Source organism: Corylus avellana, chromosome ca1 (genome assembly GCF_901000735.1).
Source record: "Corylus avellana chromosome ca1, CavTom2PMs-1.0".
In the NCBI taxonomy this organism is placed as follows: domain Eukaryota; kingdom Viridiplantae; phylum Streptophyta; class Magnoliopsida; order Fagales; family Betulaceae; genus Corylus; species Corylus avellana.
The window spans coordinates 3,606,731-3,628,803 of record NC_081541.1 but is presented as its reverse complement, the minus strand read 5'-3'; the positions used below and the strand labels follow the sequence as shown (position 1 = coordinate 3,628,803).

Here is a 22,073-nt window from a genome sequence, read left to right as displayed (position 1 = left end):
TTCATGTGACATGAGTAATTGATAGAATGGAAATAAATTCATCAGCAGCAATGGCATTAAAGTCTACATATCATTTCTGTGTTTGTTTCAAATAAATATCAATTTATTAACACAATTTTATAGAAGAAGGGAGCATCTTATCGAAGTCTTTGCTATAAGTGTTTTGAAGATAGAAAAGAAGCGAAGAATTTAATTTGTCTTCTGTTCTAATGCTTGCTTCATTAATGGACAGGGAAAGGATTTAAAACTGCCAGAAAATTATGAAAACAGTTTCCAATTCTCCTCCTAAACCTAATAAAACTTTCTCTGTATAGTTGGTAATATTCGAGAGAGTTTTGCGCAATTTTATTAATAACATAGGAATCCAATTATATTACATGATTCTAATTATCGTAAATCTGCTCGCAAAATACTTTGACGCATTGCGTATGAATTTTCCTGAAACCGCTCTTGATTGTCTCTTATGTTTTATTTATTCTTTTCGAATTAACATTCTACACAATTAAGTTTGATTCAATTCATTTGTAGAATCTTAGCAACACAATTAACATTTTTGGTAGCTTGGGTTTTTTTTTTTTTTTTTTATTTTGTTAAAAGGAAAAAAATCAAAAGATATCCTTCACATTTATGATCCACTCAAGCTAATTTTGGAAGTTTGTTAAATCCATTTTGACTTTTGGTAGTTTAACATTAATAATAGCGCGTTGCTAAGGATACAACTTTTACTTGAAGTCCCTTACGAACTAATTTATCAATCCATGTGTCATTTATCACGACAACCACTATATAACTAAATTTTTATCTGTCAAATTTTGTTGCTCAACTTTTTTCACCATGAAGATGCTGCTACTTGAGTTTATAAGAAAATTATAGTAAAAATAGTAATACCCCCAAACATTTTTCTACCTATTATAGGCTTCCCATGGCTAGTGAAAAAGTGATGTGATCCTTGGTCTGGTACATCATCATCAAGAGATTTCACTAGCTAATGGTAATGATGGTTATATACATATAACCATCTCTTCCCTGCTATTTGATGCACTCAAATTGTATACAAATCAGGAATTGAAAATGTGTGTTGTTTATATACAAATTAATCAATGGATAGTTACGCAACTATAATACATTTTTCTGTGGACCAAATGGAGGCCTGCTGTACATGAATTAAGATGGAAATAGATGCTGACAGGAAAAGAGAGCAGGCATCTGCATTTCAGTTGTTGTGCTTCAGAATAATCACCAGTCGAAGAATTATGTAGAGAAACCCCATGCAAATTTAACTGATGGAGGGCAGCATTGGGTTCATGCCAAGTCCAGATCCCCCAAAACTGCCAGGCTCTGCATGCTTCACCCTACCAAAATAGCGGATATGACGCAACAGCCTTGCCAGGAAGGTGTTGTGGCATATTGTTGAGCTATCACACACAACTGCTACATGTTTGCGTGCCCTTGTTATGGCGACATTCATCCGCCTACTGTCCCCAAGGAATCCGACCGCTCCTAAAGTGTTTGACCGCACCTAATACAAGATTGAAACAAGCACCATATATCAGTAGGTTATACAAACATGAGTAGAGAAAAAATTTCAGTACAAATATCTTTTGAGAAGACTTTTTAGACAATATCAAAATTAGGGCCTCACCGCTCCGCATAGAGAGAGCACCGATGACCAAGGAAGTGATTTAACAATATGCAAATAGCGATCATCTAACTGTATTTAAACAAACAAAGCCAATCCACATTATTTTTTTGTTCTTAACAAGATTCCAATCTTCAAACTTTTCCTAAGGCTGCAGTCCAAACTAAAATCGAAAAGGCAACGTTTTAAGGCGTCTTAACCTGCCAAATATTATCCCATGATAAGAATGGGCATCAACCAGACTATCTCTTCTCAACTTCAACATATTCTATCCTATTCCCCACCTGTAAACTGGTGTGGCTACGATAAATAGAAAAGAGAAGCAACTAATTCCAATTCAGTCATGAATTTCTCTGCAAACCTAAGATTCTATTTTTTGAATCTTATGAAAGGCATCCAAATTCGAAGCAATAGATGTGTCCTTATGCAAAGCAATGAAATACAAGTCAGAGATCTTTTGAGCAACCTCTCCACGCCATATATCATGCTAAAAGCAGACTTGACAAACATCACGAATTGCAAATTTGTATTACTCGAAGAAAACTCCCAACCACCACTTATCCCTTTGTATAAACCCAACCATGAAAACATTTTAATTAGAGTGAAGCCACCCCCTACGACAAAAATAACTTCTTCCACCCAGCTGATTGCCTCTATATCCTTTTCTATAATTCCATTCCACAATACTCCAAGTGGCAACTCAGGTATGTTAGGGGCAAAGCACTCACCTTATAGCCCAGCTCCCCTACTCCTTTGACCTCCTCCACTAGTACACGATTAGCTGTACCAACTTGAAGGGAGTATTGTCAAGAACTTAATTATGCTTAGCAACATTTAACTCTTATCTATAATTCTCATATGTTTTTTTTTGATAAGTAATAATTCTCATAGTACTGTCTTATCTATAATTCTCATATGTGGAGGAGTAACGCTAAAAGGAAGACTCATGTCCTCCTTGTGTCCTCCCAAAATTGATGTGACTTTTAAAATCAACATTAGATTTATGATAGATGATTATTGGATTTGATACAATGGTAGTTTTAAAAGTCACGTCAATTTTGGGAAGCACAAGGAGGATATGGGGTCTTCTTTCTAGCATTACCCTAGGTCATGTCACCATCCATGGACAGTACTAGTCACATTTATGTTATTACTCCGAAAGAACTAGTCAAAGCTATAATTGGAGATTCCTAGAATTACTTAAATAACTGTCTCACCTAGTAAGTAACCAATGTAGGCCAATTTAAACACCTTCACAATCCTCCCACCCAATATAAAACAAATTTTCTGGGGTGTCATAGGTCATCTATAACAGTTAAATGTTTATTACTTCTTTCACTACTCTTGTTCGAAAACACCATAAAACTGATTTGGCATTCCAAAATATGTATATTTCATTAAATCTTTTGAGACAAGTAAAATTGAAAACTAGGTAAAGCAGCATTTATTTCCTGGTAGAAGATGAAGTATAAGGTTTCTGAAAGGTGCGTAAAAAAGGGAAATACTACTCATTTACTTCAAACATTAGCTGAAAAAATCATACCATTGATATAATTACAGCATCAGCCTCCCGTCCTTGAAAGCTATCAATTGTCGCAACCTCAACACCTGCAGCCTCTGGAAGCTCATCAAGCTTATCCCTCAGGAGTTGTACTTGAGCTACATAAGGAGATTGTACTGCAATAGCTTTTGGGCTAACACCTGCCCAATTGATTTAAAATCAACATGAATTTACCTAGTTACCCAGAAAGGGAATACATAAGGGAACCAGAAAAATCAATCAACCAGTACAAATGGGGCACATAATTATTTTACCTAACATCGCAAACTTGCCTTTAAATCTTAGGTTCATTTAAGTTAAGCCATCAGGCATGAATGTATAAGAAGGATTACAGGGATTTCAAATGATAATTTGCAAGTTTGAGTATTTCTCATACAAAATGCACAGCTTCAGTAAAAAATGTGTCTCAAATAGTTCATCATACAACTGAGTCTAAGATAACAACGAGAGTAGAGGAATATATTAGCACAAAATCACTTACCAGAATAAATCAAAGAAAAGACATGTTGCACAACAATATCCGCTTCCCCTTCATTGTAAAATGAGCCTGTGCCAGCTGGATCTAAATGTTCTTCACAACCAACTGACAAACTTCCATATGGCATTCTAGTATCAAGCAGCAGCAGTGGGCATTGGGTTATCCAGGTGGGCTGCATCAATTTATAGATTTTTTTTTTTACGATTAATCGAAATTTCATTAAAATTGAAAAACGCAACTCAGATATACAGGAGAAACACCTAGGTAGAATTTATAGAAAAAATATTAAGATGGTACTTTGTACATTAAAAGTAAAAAAGATACAAGGACGAAACTAAAACAAACAAGGTAAAAAGCCTCTTATCAACAATAATTTTGGCAATGACGCAATCAAAGGCTTTTAAGAGAACTTAATAGTCCACATGGTATCATTTGCGGTTCTAAATCACTTTGTATTAAATGAAAGGTTTATGCGCATAATATGTGGATTTTCAAAGAGAAAAAAAAAAAAAACAGAGGAAGCTTGTGATAAGAAATTTCTCAAGCTTTAATTAATTTTAAAAAGTCCACAAGCACTTTGAGAAACCGAAACCAGTGCGTACACCATAATAGATCGAAAACAGGAAACATGGCTTAACCTAAGTGCTGTTCATTCAGCTGAGAGGTCAAACACAAGCACAAGATGATGGAAGAAGCTCAAAAGGATTCAAAAATCAAGACGCATTTCATTTAGCAGCTATATGCCTGAATTGAAAAATCTCCAAAAATAATGTGAAAAATGAAAGGAAGAGATCAGGGATGGGTATGATACCTTAACAAATGGAGAATCTACAAGAAGATGAGAAAAGACAGTCGAGGAGGACTTCAATGATCCATCATACATTTCTTTTGATGCCCAACTGGAAATTGCATCATTCATACGATACTGTGTTGTTAACTTGGTGGCAAGAATTCCGTCATGCAAAGTCACAGCTCTCTCCAGCAGTGATATTCCAAGACCACCTTCTAAGGCTTTTCTAGATAGAATCACTGGAGCGAGCTGGCATTGGTCACCAGCAAGAATACAGCGCTTTCCCTGCAATATTGAGATCCAGCAAGACGGTTCAATTGCCTGGCCTGCTTCATCTATAACAACCAGGTCAAACGTATCCAGCCTTCGAACTAATGGATCAGATGCTCCAGTGTTGGTGGCAAGAACAACTTGAGCACTGGATAGTACTTCCTTCACAGTCTCCTTTTCCTTCTTCTTTAGTGTCTTCCCCAGCTGTTTTAAGAGCTGGCGTATGCCAGCGGCTAAAGAATCATCCTCTAAACAGTGACTGAGGTCCTTTCTTAGATCTGACTTCTTCCTTTCAAACTCTGCCTGAAAACTGGAAAGCTTAGATTTCACAATTTCAGCCAAAGACTTTGATGCCACAGTTGTAGATATACGTGCTGGATTGCCGACCCGCACAATGTCCAAACCAATATCTGATAGTTTTTCGACCATGTTGTCAACAGCTGCATTTGTATGTGCAGTCACAAGCACTCTTTCACCTCGTTGAACAGAAAGTGCTATAAGTTCCTTCAGCAAACATGTCTTTCCAGTACCAGGTGGCCCTTGGATTATCAATAGTGGTCGCTTCTTATTCAAACCTAAGGCAATTGTTCTTTCCTGTGAATCATCAAAAGTTCCAGTCATCAACACTCCGTCCAATTCTTCTTCATCCCAATCTGCCAAATTATTCTCCTCCAACCATTCAACATCTTCCTTGTCTCCAAATAGGGTAGCTACAACTGCAATCGAAGGATTTTTCTTCCACAAACCGTTCTTTTGAAGCAGCATCAGGGCTTCACAATTGCGCTACACAAAATAAAATTATAACAATGCAGTAAATATGTAAGTTAAACTGCATGAGCACCATAAGGGGAAAAAAAAAAAAAAAAATGTAGAAACCAGAAGAATGAGAACTTATTCCAGTTGGAAAAAAGAAGTTGATCAATGCATTCATGTAGGTCGCATGGATGAAGACACCAAGAATCATTTGCTTTTGTGCCTATGCCTTATATAGGTAGTATATATTAGGGCTGAGCGTCGGTCGGTAATGTTGGTTTCGGTAGAAAAATTGTATTTTCGCTTTTCAAACCGACAATGTCAATAAAGTCTGTTATTTCACCAACTTATTCCACCAAATTTTATTTTATTTCGCATTTCGAACCGAATGGCGGTCGGTAAAGTCGGCTGAACGTCGGTCAATAAAGTCGGTTTGGTTAAAAAACCTCTTCCGCCTACCGAACCGAAAAATTCAGAATAAAAAAAATCATGCCGCCTACCGTCCTCCATCTAGTTGGTAACGGTAGGTGTCGGTCAAAAGTTGGTCAGAAGTCGATTAGTCGGTAATTTGCTCAGCCCTAGTATATATCCTATTAGCTCATTAGAAAGTTAATCTCATGGAACACCTTTGGGAAGTTTTGAGGTAACATCTTTAATATACTGAAAAAATAATTGTCCACATCATAATTTATGCAAAACTATATGGACTCATGACTGCTATAAAAGTAATAATGGTAGCATAAAAAATTACTAACAATAGGAAAACAATGAAGCCAAGCTATTGATGAGAAAATATGAAATTTCAGCCCGACATCATTTAATTTTAAACAAATTTTATTTTCTTCAAGGAACAAAAACAAGCTTATCATTTCTTATATTTCAAAAATTTTGTAACCATAATAGTCTTCATTGTCTCAATTTCCATGTAAGCTACAGCATTATTAACATAAATACACATTCTCTAATCTCTATGCATGTCAAGGTCTAATGCAGACACAGAAAGAGTAATGGGATATCGTCATTGCAATATGCATTCCTTGTAGTTCTCTCACTCAGGGAGTCAGGATCGTCACAACTCTATCTGGAGATGTAATGGGATGTAGTTTCTGGAAAGTTCCAGCAAAAAGACTAGCTCTAAATCCTAAGAATAAGAAAAAGCATGGCTTTCTTCCATAACATTCCCTTCGCTGCTAGAAATGAAGATTGGCAAAGTTTTATAACATTTTCAACAATATTATCAGAGAAAAGTGGGCCACTTTGAATTCAAACAAGGTAAAAATAAAAAATATATATATATAAAAATAAAATAAATAATAAATAAATAATAAAACAAAGGTAGCCCTGTCACGTGCTGTTTCAGGTTGAATTTCTGAAATTGCAACTCAAAATGCTGTTGGGCTTTCAAGTAATATTTGCCTTAAGAAACAATAAAAGAGAAGGGATAAATTTAAGAAAGCAGCCATTCGTGGACGTACCTCATATGTGAGAGTATCAGCCAATCCGTGGATACGATCAATGCGCACGCTCTTGCCAAAGAGCTTTGAGAAGGTGGGATCGCCATGACGAGACTCTAGAGCTACACTGATGCTACATCCATCCTCCCCGAGGTTGTTGACAAACCCTTGCATGCAAGAAGTTGCCACTGCACCCCTGCTATCACATGTTCTCACACAAACCATGTCTCCGGGAGAAAGGGTGGTTGGTGGTAACCGGTGGTGCCCCTCAACCCTGAACAATACCAAATGCATTCCACCTAATCCTGCTTACAAAGTCCAATTCCATCCTCCTAAGATAACAAACTCCATGAACTTGAGGGTAAAATTGAAAGCTGCTATTCATTAATTCCAATTACTTGACATATAAACAATTAAGAACATGTATATGAGCATGTGTATATATGCACTAAGAGACCTGTAGATGTGCTGACAGCATTCAAATTGCAGATGGTGTCACAGAGTTCTTGCTGAGCCTGGCCATGTCTAACCAAGAACTCGATGGGTTTGGAAGAATCCGAAGTCTCGTCCGGTGTGGGAACAGCATCCAACTCCTCCTGTGTGAACTCCAATTCAACATCCCTTTCTAATCGAAGCAGCTCAGACATTCGATTCGTGAACTCATCAATCCTGCTCTGTATAGCCTTGGCCTTCTGCAGGTCCATCCCTAACACACCTTGCACATTCTTCTTCGGCTGCACCACCTTCCTCGCCATCTCCCTGTGCTGAGCTGAAATCACACGCCATCGATTTCAGCCAACTTAAGCAGAAACTGATTTATTTTTTCGGAGTTTCATGCTTAGAAATTGGAAAAGAGAGGGAGGGAGGGAGAGAGACCTGAACTGGCGAGCTCCTTGAGGAGCTTCCACGACTCGGTTTCCGACCAATTCTGGACGAGTGACTTCCGCTGGAGGTCTTGGAGAACGTCCCGGAGCTCTCTCTGGAAGTGGTCGAAGAGAGTGGGATAGTGAGTTCCGGCCTTCAAGCAAAGGGCCTCGAGACCGAGCGGCATAGGAACAGCGTTGAGGTAAGGCTGGGCCTGGATCACGAACGTGAGGCCCGGGCCCATCCGCTGCCGGAGCTCCGGGAACTCCCCCTGCGCCTCCGCCAACGCGAAGTCCGACGCCATGGCCTTCATTCCCTCTCGAATCCACCCGACCACGCTCTTCCCCAGCTCCCTCCGCCCCAGAGGGTCCCCGTTCTCGTTCAAACCCCGCACGCTCTTCGCCGGGAACGCCTCCGCCGAATTGCCTCTGAGGATGTCCGGCTTGCTCTTTCTGTTGCTGCGAACGCCTCCTCTTCTCTTCGTGGCGGCGTCGTTTCGAATGAGCTTTTGGTTGAAGAGGCAAGACAACTGCGGCACAGGCACCGCATTGTGGCAGAACCGCAGACTGAAGCTGCTCGGTAACCTCTCGCATAAAAAGCATGACTTCGCCTCCATTAATCAATTTCTACTTCCTATTTCCCAAGAAGCGAAGTCATGTTGAGCGGCAGAGTCCCCCCCACCCCCGAAATGGCACCTCTGGAAACTTAGATATAGTGGAGAAAAAGCGAGATATTTCGGTCCAATTTGCTTAATCAGCATTCCAAGAGGAAAGTTTCACTGTGAGCCGCTAACTGAAATGGCAACGAGGTCGTTATCTCGTGGCAATAGAATGGCGTCCGGGGATACCCAGAGACGTGTTGTGATTGGCTGCGCTTGATTCTGTGGCCGGGGCTGCCTCTCCCGCTGACTGGCTGCTGGGCACACCAACGTGTTCTATTACTGTTCTGTCCTTCCTTTGTTCGTGGTTATTCTTTTTTGTGGAGCCGAAGATTTTGAACGTTATAGTCCCAAGTTCAAGCTTCGCAATACGTGTTCCTCCCTCCGCCATTGAAATAAAGCAATTCCCATTTTCTTTCGTCTTTCTTTTTTCTTTTTGGAATTTAAGAAAGACGAATAAAGACACAAACTTTACCAAGAAGTGGGCTGGGCCAGAGAGATTCGGATTTTGGGTTTTGGTTTGGGCTCCCGGTATTTTGGGACCTACGATCCGCAGTGGCAGTAGCGTAAGTGCTGGCATGGTTGGAAGCGGTGAGGTGAGAGGCACAGAGAGAGAGAGAGAGAGAGAGAGGCAATGATGAAATTGTTCGACGCACACTGTCACCTTCAAGACCCAAGAATATTGAGTAAGGCGCCCCAGCTGATTGCCAAAGCAATCGACACTGGAGTTGTTCGCTTTGCCGTTAATGGCGTTTCCGAGGTACACAAGCACCCATTTTGTTCTGTTCGTTTTTTTTTTTTCTTTTTTTTTCTTTTTTTTTTTTTTCTTTTTAGCTGCTTGTGGTGGCACTTTTCTAGTTATGGCGTGTTGTTCTTGCAGAAAGACTGGGATTTGGTGAAACAGATGGGTGAGAACTATCCTAGTGTGATCCCTTGCTTTGGGCTCCACCCCTGGTAAGAAATTTGTTACTTGATTGATTGATTGCTTCCTGTTTTTGAAGAAAATGTTAATCCTTTGTTGATGACCCAGAAGAGTTAGACCGTACGTTTGTGTCTAATTATGTTATATCGACCATTTAAGTTTGTTGTTTCTGCTTAGATAATGCGTGAAACTCCTAGGCCTTCACTTTAGCTGATGCTCTTTATATTGCAGGTATGTTGCGGAGAGGACTCCCAACTGGTTCAACATGTTAAAGGAGTGCCTTGAGCGCACTCCCTCTGCTGCTGTTGGCGAGGTCATTCTCTCTCTTCCCCTTCCTTTTGCTCTTTTTTTTTTTTTTTATTTACATATGTAATTTTTTTTTAATGGGAAAAATATTGTGAAATTTAGGACAGGGATTCATGAAGGAATTTGTTGCTTCCTTGGTCACTTATACCGGTTTAGTAAGCTTTTGGTTTAAAAATATATATTTAGCTAAAAACATGCATTTTTAGGCATATTGGTTCATATAACATAATTATTGGTGTAACACTGTAACTATAGCTAAAAACATGCATTTTGAACTTTTTTCTTTTCAGATTGGTTTGGACAAAGGTTCACGGGGAAAAGAGATTGATTTCACAGATCAGGTTTTGCTATCCCAAATACTTGTTGCTCAATGCTTCTGTAAGTTTTTCTCTCTTCATGGGTCTAGATGTTTCTCATCCTTCGCTAAGCTGAAATCCATGAGTGGTTTATTTCTTCTTTTTTTCAATGTTAGGCGTACCAGAACAAAGGGCCAGTCTGAGTCCCTCTCATACATGTTTTGCCATAGTTAACTTATCCTCTCAAATTGACAACTTAATTTTATTTCTTCTTAGTGGAAAGCACATTGGATTTACCTCTATGCAGATTTAATTTTTGTTTGGTCCAGCACACTTGTTTTGAGGTGATGCTTGACGGAGTTCTTCCCTGTGTATTTTTACAAGTCTCTAACACCCCTCAGTGGAGCGTATGGATTGGTTGTTGATAACTATTATTTGATGGAGGGGCAGACCTCCTTTTCCAAGTAGTTATAATTTTTGTAATTGATTCAAACTTGTATTAATATAGGACAAGATTGCCTTTTTTACCACAATTAGTGGTATCTGTGTTTAAGGATTTGTTCAAAGCTTAATTAGTTTAGGATGCAAATTGCTCCTGGAATTTCTTGAATTATTTGCATTTCATCATGCCACTTTTGATGGTTTCTGAGTAATTTATAACATATGGATGCCAACACCCGCATACAAACAAAGATACACATACACAGGCTTTATAACTCATCACCATCAAAACTCCGAATTCACAAATATTACCTAGATTAGTAGTTTATGTATCCCTTGAGCTTCCAATTCAATGACACAAAATATTTTTTACTCTGATCTTGGCATGTGGATGCAATCATTTTAGTGCTTGTAAAAAGGCCAAAGATAGATTTTATTTTTCTTCTAATTTAGTGATTCCTTGCATCATCGTCTGCAGTTTCTATCTCGAACTATCTGTTGGATGACTAAAAGTATTGTTTCTTTAATTTTTTTTTTCTTTTTTCTGAACTTTTTGATACAATATAAATTGTTTTGTTTTAGTGATGGCTACTGGAATGTTTATTTCTAAATTTATTTATTCCAGATTGATGTATTTCGGCAACAACTTCTGCTTGCAATAGAGTTTAAAAGACCAGCATCCATCCATTGTGTTCGTGCATTTGGTGATCTTCTTAAGATAATGAAGTATGCTCCGTAATGATATTTCTATTCGTATGTACATTTTACTTCAGGATTATTAGGAGGATAAAAGGCAAAAAGTTATATGGTGTTAACCAATGGGATTTAAAGAGATTATTGCAGTCCTTGATTTCTGGGTCAGGTCTCTAAAATACAAATCAGAGAGATGCATTAGTTGTTTCATAGTGGTTTCTTGAATGGAAACAGGTTTTCATGCTGAGGGTTTTTACTCTTTTTTTTATTTTTTTATTTTGGACTTGTGGTTTGGAGATTGCATTTGCAAATTTTTATTTTAGGGACATTATACTAACTCCCCCCCTCCCCTTTTCCTCGCTCTTCCTCCTCAAAGTTACACCCAAATTGCAATATCCCCCAAACTTCCTACTTTTAAAATTGGCTGTACACCAGCATGTGGGCATTGGATCGGGGCTAGGAGCATTTGCTTTGGGCTCTTCTAGGTTGTTAGGACCCAAATTGGACCTGTTTGTTCATGATCTAATATCAACTAAAAGTCTTCTGATATTTGTGCTTGCAAGGAGGTGTTGTGTAGCCTTAAAGGCATTTGGCTTCTTAATAAATGGGACGTGGCTATTCTTCTAAAATTCTGCTTTAAGATGTTTTTATGACTTATTGTTTCTTTCTGCATTTCTCCTATGATAATTTCAATCCTATTGTATAATAACCAGATAAAGTTAGGCTTGAAGCAGTTCAAATCTTGATGTAATTGTAGCTTGTACCACTCTATTTTTCACAATCACTTGCCCTCTTTCCTTTTAATTTTATATCTTCAGATCCATGGGACCTTTTCCTGTTGGTGTTATTCTTCATTCATACCTAGGCTCGGCTGAAATGGTACCAGAATTTGCCAAGCTTGGCGCTTACTTTTCATTCTCTGGATATCTTATGTCCTTGGAAGCAAGAAAAGCAAAGAAAATGTTAAGGACAGTAAGTTAATCTCATTTCAATTTTTCCTATTAAAAGAAGAGGAAAAAGTTAAGGTTGATGAGTTCCTACAGCTTAAATATTCCAAATGCAGAAAATTTTAGGAAGTCCAATTTCCTTTTGTAGGTACCCTCTGAAAGGATTTTATTGGAGTCAGATGCACCTGACGCACTACCAAAGTCAGAACCGGATTCACTGTTTATGGTCGACGGAGACCCTTCCATCCCCGAAGAGCTCCAAGGGCATGGGGGAAATTTAATTTCAAATGCTGGAACTTCTAGTAATCTGTCCCATGCTGTAAGAGATGCATCAACACTGCCAAAAGAGACAATGAATCATCCAGCAAACATTCAGAATGTACGCGCCCCTTGCTTTGATCCTCACTCCTTGAATGCACTAGTATATTGCAATTCTGTCTTCGTACAATAGCCATCTTTTTTTTGACTGGTTAATTACCTGTTCTTAACAATAGACCAAATTAATTTGTAATTTTTGGCTTGCTTCCTTGCAGCTTGACACATGTAGAAGTAGAAAAAATGACAAGGGTGTAAAAAGGCAGAGTAGATAAAGACTTACGTTCTATATAAGTTAAAAACTACAAAAGCTTTTTGACAGTTAGCGAATTAGAGATTCATGAAGTAGGATTGGGCCTATTCCCAATATTTGGTGGTAAGATACATGCATATTAAACTAATGTGGATAATTACAGTAAATTTGTAGGAATAGAAAAAAAAAAAAAAAAAAAAAAGATCCATTTCTATTACTTTGGATATAGGATAGAAGGGAGTACAAAAAACAATCTCTCTCTCTGTCTCTCTCTCATGTGTTGATTTTGATGGTCCTTGAAGCAGTTGAATGATGAGAGCATTTTTCGGTCCAAAAAATTACTAAAGCTATGCTGATAATGTATAAATCAGAGGCGGAGGGTGAGGCCACTAGTTCAATCCTATTTGGGATATTGAGTAGTGTTTACCTATCAAAAAAATCATGTATACTACCTAGGACATGCTTTCACTTCACTTTCTGAGGGTGTTTGGAATAAATAAATTGTGTTTTGTTGTTGTACAAGTTACTAGTGCTAAACATGGATTATAGGTGAAGTTGAAATAAAGAAACTTTTTTGGGCTTCATGAAATTACTTTGGGTTGGCAATCATGGCTCTTCCATAATAATGTATAGTACTAGAACTTGCTTTCACTTCACTTTTTAGGGTAATTCTTCCATTGTGCTGACCCGAGGCTGTCTGTTTGATTTTTTTCTTTCTGTGATATACTCGGTTAAAGTAAATATATGACTCTCAAGGTTAAAATAGTGTCTTTTTTTTTTTTTTTTTTTTATGTTCCTTGCAGGTGCTCAGATATGTTGCATCCTTTCTTGATATGACCAAGGAAGAACTTGCAGAAATTAGTTACAACAACGCAGTGCACCTGTTCTCTTTTGATGGTTCAAAACTACTCCAAGAAAATTAATTACAGTTTATCATCCTATACAAGCACTGGGAACAGAGTTTTTCCTGTTTATTTGTTTGTTATCTACAATTACACAATACTCTGTAGCACTTTCTGGATTTTTATACAAAGTTAGTATTGCTTCTCAAAATCAAATTATCTGCAATACTATTGGGTAGTTTTACCTCATTCAGAACTTCCAAAGAACGCAAATAATTATTTCTTCTCAAAAAATCTTATAAACGTGTCTTGGACAAAGGATTGTATGCCTGGGCAGAAAGAACATGCTTTGGGTAGATTAATTTGGAGTAATTCCATATAATACACCAATATTTCATTAAGTATTTTATTATGCTGATGTGGCATTGCTAATCTATCTTTGATTTTTTTATTTTTTTTAACAAGGGTTGATCCAAAAGGTGAATTGGCACTATCACATCAACATAATGAGATATTTGTGGGATATTTGTGTGGTATATATATGGTATAAGCATTACTCTAAAGTCTAAAGTTTGTTGTTTTAAGTTTTCTTGCTCATTATTCAAAAGTTCAATTTTATGTTTCTTTTAAGTTCGTATCCTGCAGCTTTTGTTTTCTCTGATTTTCGTTTAAGGCCATATTTATTTAGGCATAAAACATATTTGAATTTTATTTATTTATTATTTTCTTGATGTTTGATGCAGACAGAATATAATTTTAATCCAATTAACCCTAAACCCTAATTAACACCGTACAATATAAAATAGCTTGTCCTCTGAGAGATGTAAACAATTTCTTATTTTCTAAGCTCTCTTTCTTTTTGGATTGAAATCCCTTACAATCTATTGTCCAAAGTGGATGACTAAAGAAAATTGTAAAGTATTGTAAGTAGGGCTCCTTACACAAGTAAGGGAGCCCGACCAACTTGCTTGGGCGAGTGAACCTTCTACTCGGGTAAAAAGGTTCATTCAGGCCCTTTCAACCCGATTCCAAGGGCATTACCCACTCCCAACAAAGAAAAATCAAGGACAATCTGAAAATATCGTAAAATTGATGTCATGGAATGAAACCTAGGTCCACAACTCTATTATTTTGTCTTTTTGATTATTTGTTGGACTTACCTTGTTTGAGTTATTATTCGCATTGTAAGCATCATGCTTAAGAAACAGTAATTATGTCCAAAAAAAAAAACAAGAATATTAATTCCAACAGCCTATAAGTAACTTGTCAGAGCTTCCACCGTGTCTAATGCAAAGAATTTACAGCAGCTTTCACACTCATTGCGTATAAAAGCTTATTGTTATTGTTTACACTTCTGTTCTTCCTGAAATCTTGAAAGTCAACTTAATTTGCTGGCTGCAGCAAACCAGAGTTGAACTTTTACCTGTAAGCATTTTTAACACAATAATGGTCATAAATATTTTTACATAGCAATGATCACGAAAGTGCAATGACTATTCTCAGTCATGATATGTACACAATCTGTTAATCCTGAAGTTCCCAGTCTATTGAAACCTAAGAACCATGGTGTCAGTACTTCCTTTCATACTACATAATCTCCTTTCTCCTAGGACCTCAGGTTTCTCTCTAAACAAAGAAGAACCCATCAAAGCAGCAGGCTCAAGCTTCTTCTTTGCTAACCACCCGAGTTCCACTCTTAGAGAGTAGAAGGTCTTTCATTTCTCTGTAACTCCTGAGCTCGTCAAGTGCATCGGCCGTCTTTCGAGGCATAAAGAATCCGGAAGCTGTAGCCATTCCTCCCTCGGGTTCAGTCTTCATGGAATGGGATGAGTAACAGCTTGAATCTTGGCGCAGAGGAGGTGCAGTCCTCAGCATGTGAACAAGAACGCCAACAGCAGCATCTTGCGATTTTCTACCAATTGGCAATGACTGTGAAGTAAACTCGGAAGCTTTCCTCCCATCAAGATTCTGACTGTTCACCCAAATTTTTAAACAAAGTATAAACAAAATGGTACTATAGCTTTAGATCATGCATATTTGTAAAATGGCAATAAAATAATTGTGAATACAAATCTAGAGCCTAAGAAAATGATGTAGGCTGGAAGAGATAGTATTACATAACCACAAACTCAAGCACAAGCAATAACTGCTGAAACGGATTAATTTAAACAAGTGAAACGTTATTTCCAAAAAAATCTAGTCTTGACAAATCCTCAAAGCCCATAAACCAGAGATCATATGTTGCCCATCAGAGTATAGTGATCACTTTTACCATACTAAATAAGGAACAAGGGAAAAAATTTGGAAAGATTAGGTCACCAAACAGTAAATACTGGAAAAAAAAAATTAAAAAACAAAGGTCCGTTACCAAGGATAATATTTACTGAACAAGACTACCAGCGTGCATTGCTAGTACAGTGCCATTCCCCATGAACACTAAGACTACAATACCTAGGCAAGTGCATAATGGTAAATTACAATCCCTAATTGTTGCCAGCAATGCAAGTGAAAGAGAAATAGAATCCAACATGTCAGACCTCTGGATTTTGGCTGCATCCATGCACGAGGGACCAAAGTGAGAATCCCATGTACAGATAAAGAACAGAACACCTATGCAACCAGCAGATGCACGATGGACGAGTACGGTAACACAAAGAAGGAGCCAATGGCTTGATAGGCTTTGCCTGGACTCGGTGTGGAATGCGCTCAAGAGAAGGGAAGTATTTAAGGAAGTATTTAAAACCCAGATTCATCCAAAAACCTTATCTGACAAAACGACCCACTCCACAAAGCAATTTTGACCAGCAACAAGTATGACTGAGAGTGTTTTCACAACTCACACTTTCCTGGTCAGAATTGAAAAACAGAACATTGCTCTGCATCCACTTAGAACTTAGCTTTTGATGTTGCTACTTCTGGTTATGCAATCATCAGAAGTATAACACAATGAAAAGATCCAGCTCCCCTTCTTGAGCTACTCTGAGAAAGCTAACATTTCACTTATGAGAGTCACTAGAAAACTTCAAAAGATATGCCTCTAAAGCATCCTTACAACGGACAAACTGAACCAGTCCGGAAAAGCTACCTTGAGGACCTACTCCCCACACCACACGACATACCAAAATCTATTTGTGAAGTCATCACCAACCTCAAAACTAGTGTGATTAGAAAACTCCTCCCAACCCCTCTTGATATTGTTTCAAATCCCCAATCGATATGCCCTATGAACATCATTAGAACATCACCCACCCCACACGCTGCCATATTTATAATCCACAACCACTTCCTTACTACTTCTTCCTCCTCCTTTCCACTTCCTTACTTCTTTCCATTACATAAGTTTTTTACCATCTAACAAGCTCAAGATCAAATTACAGGCGTCCCTACTCCCTAGTCTAAATGCAACCCTCAACTTAGATTAAACCCCAAAAAAAAGTAGTAACAAAAATTAAAATTAAAAATTAAAAATAAGAAAAAGGAAGAAGAAGAAGAGAAAGCCCAAGCATAATTGCTCCCAGTGAATGATGATCAGACCCAACCCAACTGAATCATTTAGTTTCAATCATAAAATGCACATCAAGATCGTGAGATAATGTTTCTTCAACACTCTTTTCCAGAGTCTTCCTCAACATCAACTAAACAAGCAGTTCAAGAAGTTGCAAGCCTATAACCAACAGTTGGAAAACTATAACATTGAATGCAAGTGAAGTAGCTGGGTAATCAAAGGATAAAACCTCCGAATACATGTAAGCTTACCGGCATCAAAATTGATACCAATTCTATGGATGGTTTATGAACTTTTTTATAACTATAATTATGAGGTAAATTGAAGTACCTGGCTTGCAAATCCAATGTATCAACATCATCAACATCAAAAGGACATGAGAAGTCATTATCATCCATGTCATCCTGGAAAGATAATCTGCTGGAACTTCTAGAAAATCCAATACGTGGTGAGCCACTGGAAGATAACAATCCTGAAAACCGCCCTGAATCATCTTTGCTATCTCTGATCAACTACAAAGCACATAATAATTGGTCTCATTAGATAACCACAAAAATAAGTATTGAATTTCAGGAGTGGGAATGTAGAACTAGAAAAGTATCTGGATTGGAAAATTAGGACTACCTTGTGACCAGCATAATGATTCTGCACTTCTCCGGACCTTAAAGCCTCTATTTTCCTAAAAGACGTGATACCAGATGGAGACTCCTGTGATGAAGGATCAGCCCTTCTGCTTCTAGGAGATAAAGGTGGAAGAGAACTTCTATTTGGATCGAAAGAACTGGGAGAAAGGTGTCTAGAACTTCTGCCCGTGATTGGAAGTGGTATACTTACAGGGGCAGTTTCTGGACGTACACGTTTTTGCATAGGATTACCACTGGCAATGTACGATGGGGAAGACGGAGATGGGGATGGTGAGAATGGAGGCGAAAGCTGATAATCATCATAACTGATAGCCTTTTGGTGTATTGGTGGTCTATAATTTTGAACTCTGTTACCGTAAATATCAGTAGGTGGAGATGGATAATCATATTGCATAGGAGATGGGCGATATGCAGGTGGAGATCCAACAATGGGCTGACTTTGTGCAGAAAAAGCTGCTCTGTGGAAGCCACTTGTCCAGCTGTGTGGGCGTTGAAATGGCCCGGGAGATGGAGCCCGTACTCCTCTCAGTGGAAAGGAAATGGCACGAACACCCTTCTCTGAAGAGGGAATAGACCTCAGAGGATCAGTGTTGGGGCTACCAACATAATCTGTAATAATCTTAGGCAGCAACGAGGTTGAATGCTCGAGGTTGAAATCGGATAGTGTTGTACGGTATGTCACGGATATGCAAAGGTGACCAGGGAATGTCTCTACAGGAGTGAAACTGTATTCCTCCATCACTTCCTCATCCGCCCTAGAGAACGGATCACTAAATGAAGAGACCTTGTAAATGATATCAAAATTGTAAGTCTGACTTGATGTACTTAGCTGCCGGAAGATCCTATATGCTGGGAGAAGCCTCATTTGTGAATAAAGAGCCCGTAAAAGTATTATAGACTTCTTGTATGTTTTCTTATAAGAGGCAGAACTTTCACCGGTTTGAGCAGCCACAACTCGTGGATATTCATACTGAACAACCCACCTCTCTATAACTGTCTCAATATATTCCCCCGTAGACTTAGACCCTTCATGAACTAGTATTACATCAATTATCATCGGATCCATCGGACTTCTGTGCCAGAAGTTTACATTATCCAAAGCTGCAGGGCGGTCGCCCAGTGCTAGGTTGAACCATCTCTCACTCTTTCTCGCCCGAGAAGCCGATGATAGGTCACCACTACGATCATGTCGACGAAGAGAAGGCACCCTCGAGTCTAGAATCATGTGCAAGCTCTTTACTCGAAATTGGTAAACAATTTGCTCCAGTTTTCCCGGTTCGGGCTGAGAATTACCATGTAGATCCATCTTTCTCAGCAGAAATGTCTAACTACATCCCCAATTCCCAATCCCTCTCACAGTGCATTTCCATCACAAACACAATCCATACCACTCTTCGCCAAACTTAGTTACCGAGAACCAACATGAATTCTCAAATAGTTTTGCATGAAAAACTAATAATATGTTCTCAAACATTCACGGATCAAAAGAAATGAACACAAACACACAACGCCAAATATCTGTAAACAAACGAAGCTCTCTAATCCATTGATGTGTGTGTACCTCGGATTGGAAAACGCTGATGAATGGGAAATTCAAGGATTCTCCATTACCTGTATACGCAGACAAAGCAACAAATCAATGACCCAAGTTACCCATATCCAGATTAACACACAAAAGATCAAATCTCTAAAGAAAAACACAAACATACATAATAACAAAAAAAAAACTAATTTGGGCAATAAATCATGCAAATAAATGAGCCATGAAAACTGGAGAAAGCAACAGATCAAGGAACTGGGTGTCCAAAAAATCAAGAGGATAAAGATCTTAGCTACCGAACAAACGATTCAAAACACATTGATTCAACAGCAAATCTTAAAGAAAAAATAAACACAGAGATAAGAAACTTACTCCAAGATAACGAAGAAACGAAACGAAATTTATCCAACCCAATTACAGGGCTTAATACAGCAACAATTTAAGGATTGCGTAGAGCAAACAGAGTCGTGGTGTAAGCCACTCCCTCTCTTTTTCTCTCTATTTTATTTTGCTTTTCTTATAGATTTCTTGCATTGAATTAACATTATTTTGTGTATCTGGTACGGAATTCAGGCTCATAATAGAAGTGTTGTCGTGTAGTTTTAGCATCAAAATGGTAAGACGACGTCAACAATTCCTTCTCCAATTTCCCACTGAATTGCTATAGAAGTCCAACCCGGTCTGGTTTCTAAATACATAGAAAATGACAATTTGTCAATTACTGTACAAGATATCCTCGGCGACGGCAAGAGAGGCGAACTAAAAAAAGAAAAATAATACGTTTATGGGCTTTGCTCCATTCGGCAGTGGCAGCTGTCAACTTTCTATGGGCCTCTAATTTAGCAAAGCCCATGTTGGATTTACAATTTACATGTATTTTTTAAAAGAAATAAATAAATAAAATTTGCTTCTCCACTCTTCATATATTATGAAACACTAGGGTTTATGCCCTTATCATTTAATATTCATTTGATATCCAATCAATTTCTTAATTAAGATTTAAACTGGATAATATCTAATTAATTATAGATAGTGAATGAGTATTTTTGTCATTTCAAAAAGTGAAAAGACAAAAATACACATCCACTATAATTAACTAGATACTATAACTAAGTGAAGATGTCCACATGAGAGGGGAAGATGATTTAAACTAACAATCTCCGCTTTATAAAGCATGATCCCCAAATTGAATTACCCATTGAAAAAAAAGTTGTTGATTACATATACATGTTGGTCATAGATAACATAATTATTAGTATAACAAATAATATAATGATCTCCTAACCGTATTTCCTATTGTTGCCTCAACTAATAAGTGGATATTCTCTCCCTCTACATTGTTGGCGGAGATTTGAATCTCTTTAGCGACTTAATACAATTTGACTTAATACTTAATTATTGGGCAACTCAAATGCTCCATGTTGTTAGCACAAGGTAATCATATAGTTATATAAAAAAGAAAATCATTTAAGCTCGTAACTTCATACTAAAACTAAAGCTCTGTTTATTTCGATATAAAATGTTTTTTGTAGGAAAATATTAAAAAAAAAAAAAAAATCATATTTTAGAAAAATGATTTCCCATAAAATGTTTTTCAGCGTTTGACTTGTACAGAAAATGAGCGATGGCGGAAAATAGTTGACAACTTCTGGCAGTGGTGACGGTTTGAGAATGAGAAATTTAAACTCAAGAATTGTTTACAAAATTTTAAAACAAAAACCATTTTTTGAAACAAAAGAAACTCTTATGGTCAAACAAATATTATTTTTGATTTTACTATTATTTTTATCACACCAAACACAAAAAAAAAAATAATAATAATAATAAATAAATAAAATATGACTCAACCTCTCTCTAAGACTAAACCTATTCTCATTCATGATTGTCTGGGCCTTTCACAAGAGAAACAATGGGCCAAGGGCTTCATCCACTTTCCCCAACAAGAGGCCCTTCAATGAGGGTAGACCATGCCAGTTGTCAGCCCGGATTCTGATGGATTCGTCTAGTCAACCCGAATCCGTGAGACTTATTTTAGCAGAGAGCCTTTCCGAAATTTTTTCCGGACTCTGCTCCATACCCATGAGCTTCTTGTTACTTTTGGGAAAAAAATGTTCGAGAGCTCTTTAAAGTATAACTTTTTATTAAATTATTTTTTAAGAAATAAATTTTATCAATCTTTATTAAATAGATCATTCCATTAGGCTTCTGCTAACTTTTTAATGTCTATTTCATGTAATGTATTTCGTTTGTTTCGACATAAAATATTTTTCGACATTTGACTTATACTGAAAACCAGTGACAGTCGTCCATAACGGCATTTATTAATGGAATTTATTGATGACAATGGTCGATGACCTTCGACGGCTACCAAAAATGGCCTGTGACTTCCAATAAACACTGGTGGCAAATTTCAGCGAACTCTGGTGGTAGGTGGATTGGTTGGCAGTGAAGGCAATTTGCGACGACAACGAACAATGAACTGCAAAAAAATAGAAACTAAAACTTGAAAACTATTTACGGGTTAAAAAAAAAAAATTACATAAATTAAATAATGTTTTTCTTGTCAATTAAAAATGTTTTCAATTTTACCACTATTTATTTTTGGTCTTAACACCGAAAAAACAAGAAAAACATTTTATATCGAAATAAACTAAACTCAAAAATAAATAAATAATGATTTTCGTACATCTGATGGCTCATAAACCTAGCCTAATGTAATGAGTTTCATTTGTATGCCTGTTGGAACAGTTCACGTGAATTTCACTGACGAGATTGTACAACCATTTGTCGCTGCTTGTTCTTAAAAACAAGAACGAAGAAAAAAACCAGACAATCCACATATCTTCTGTTGGAAATCTCTAGTCCTATCGTTACCCCCTTTATCTTTGAAGTTGTTGTAAGA

General features: G+C 37.5%; 3 protein-coding genes across 4 annotated transcripts; 1 reads left to right on the top strand and 2 right to left on the bottom strand.

Moving 5' to 3' along the window:
• Window positions 1-1,047: 1,047 nt before the first annotated feature.
• On the bottom strand, window positions 1,048-8,704 carry LOC132189693 (uncharacterized). 2 transcript variants are annotated; one of them, XM_059604464.1, is made up of 7 exons: window positions 7,822-8,696; window positions 7,403-7,714; window positions 6,967-7,250; window positions 4,490-5,521; window positions 3,682-3,850; window positions 3,183-3,340; window positions 1,048-1,519 (listed from the first exon to the last, which is right to left on the bottom strand). In XM_059604464.1, the coding sequence occupies exons 1-7, from the start codon at window positions 8,423-8,425 to the stop codon at window positions 1,277-1,279; spliced, it is 2,802 nt and encodes a 933-aa protein (XP_059460447.1). In that variant the 5' UTR covers window positions 8,426-8,696; the 3' UTR covers window positions 1,048-1,276. The 2 variants fall into 2 exon arrangements, with proteins under 2 accessions (XP_059460447.1, XP_059460454.1); XM_059604471.1 differs by lacking the exon at window positions 1,048-1,519 and having other exon boundaries at window positions 3,268-3,374; window positions 7,822-8,704.
• Window positions 8,705-9,022: 318 nt separating this feature from the next.
• On the top strand, window positions 9,023-13,796 carry LOC132167653 (uncharacterized). Its single transcript, XM_059578667.1, has 8 exons — window positions 9,023-9,227; window positions 9,348-9,421; window positions 9,621-9,702; window positions 9,986-10,036; window positions 11,058-11,158; window positions 11,944-12,097; window positions 12,221-12,451; window positions 13,444-13,796. The coding sequence occupies exons 1-8, from the start codon at window positions 9,102-9,104 to the stop codon at window positions 13,561-13,563; spliced, it is 939 nt and encodes a 312-aa protein (XP_059434650.1). The 5' UTR covers window positions 9,023-9,101; the 3' UTR covers window positions 13,564-13,796.
• A 941-nt stretch (window positions 13,797-14,737) lies between these two features.
• Window positions 14,738-19,879, bottom strand: LOC132164316 (autophagy-related protein 13a). Its single transcript, XM_059574811.1, has 4 exons — window positions 19,544-19,879; window positions 17,612-19,242; window positions 17,318-17,499; window positions 14,738-15,454 (listed from the first exon to the last, which is right to left on the bottom strand). Exons 2-4 carry the CDS (start codon window positions 18,935-18,937, stop codon window positions 15,142-15,144), a joined length of 1,821 nt encoding a protein of 606 aa, XP_059430794.1. The 5' UTR covers window positions 18,938-19,242; window positions 19,544-19,879; the 3' UTR covers window positions 14,738-15,141.
• Between the last annotated feature and the right edge of the window lie 2,194 nt (window positions 19,880-22,073).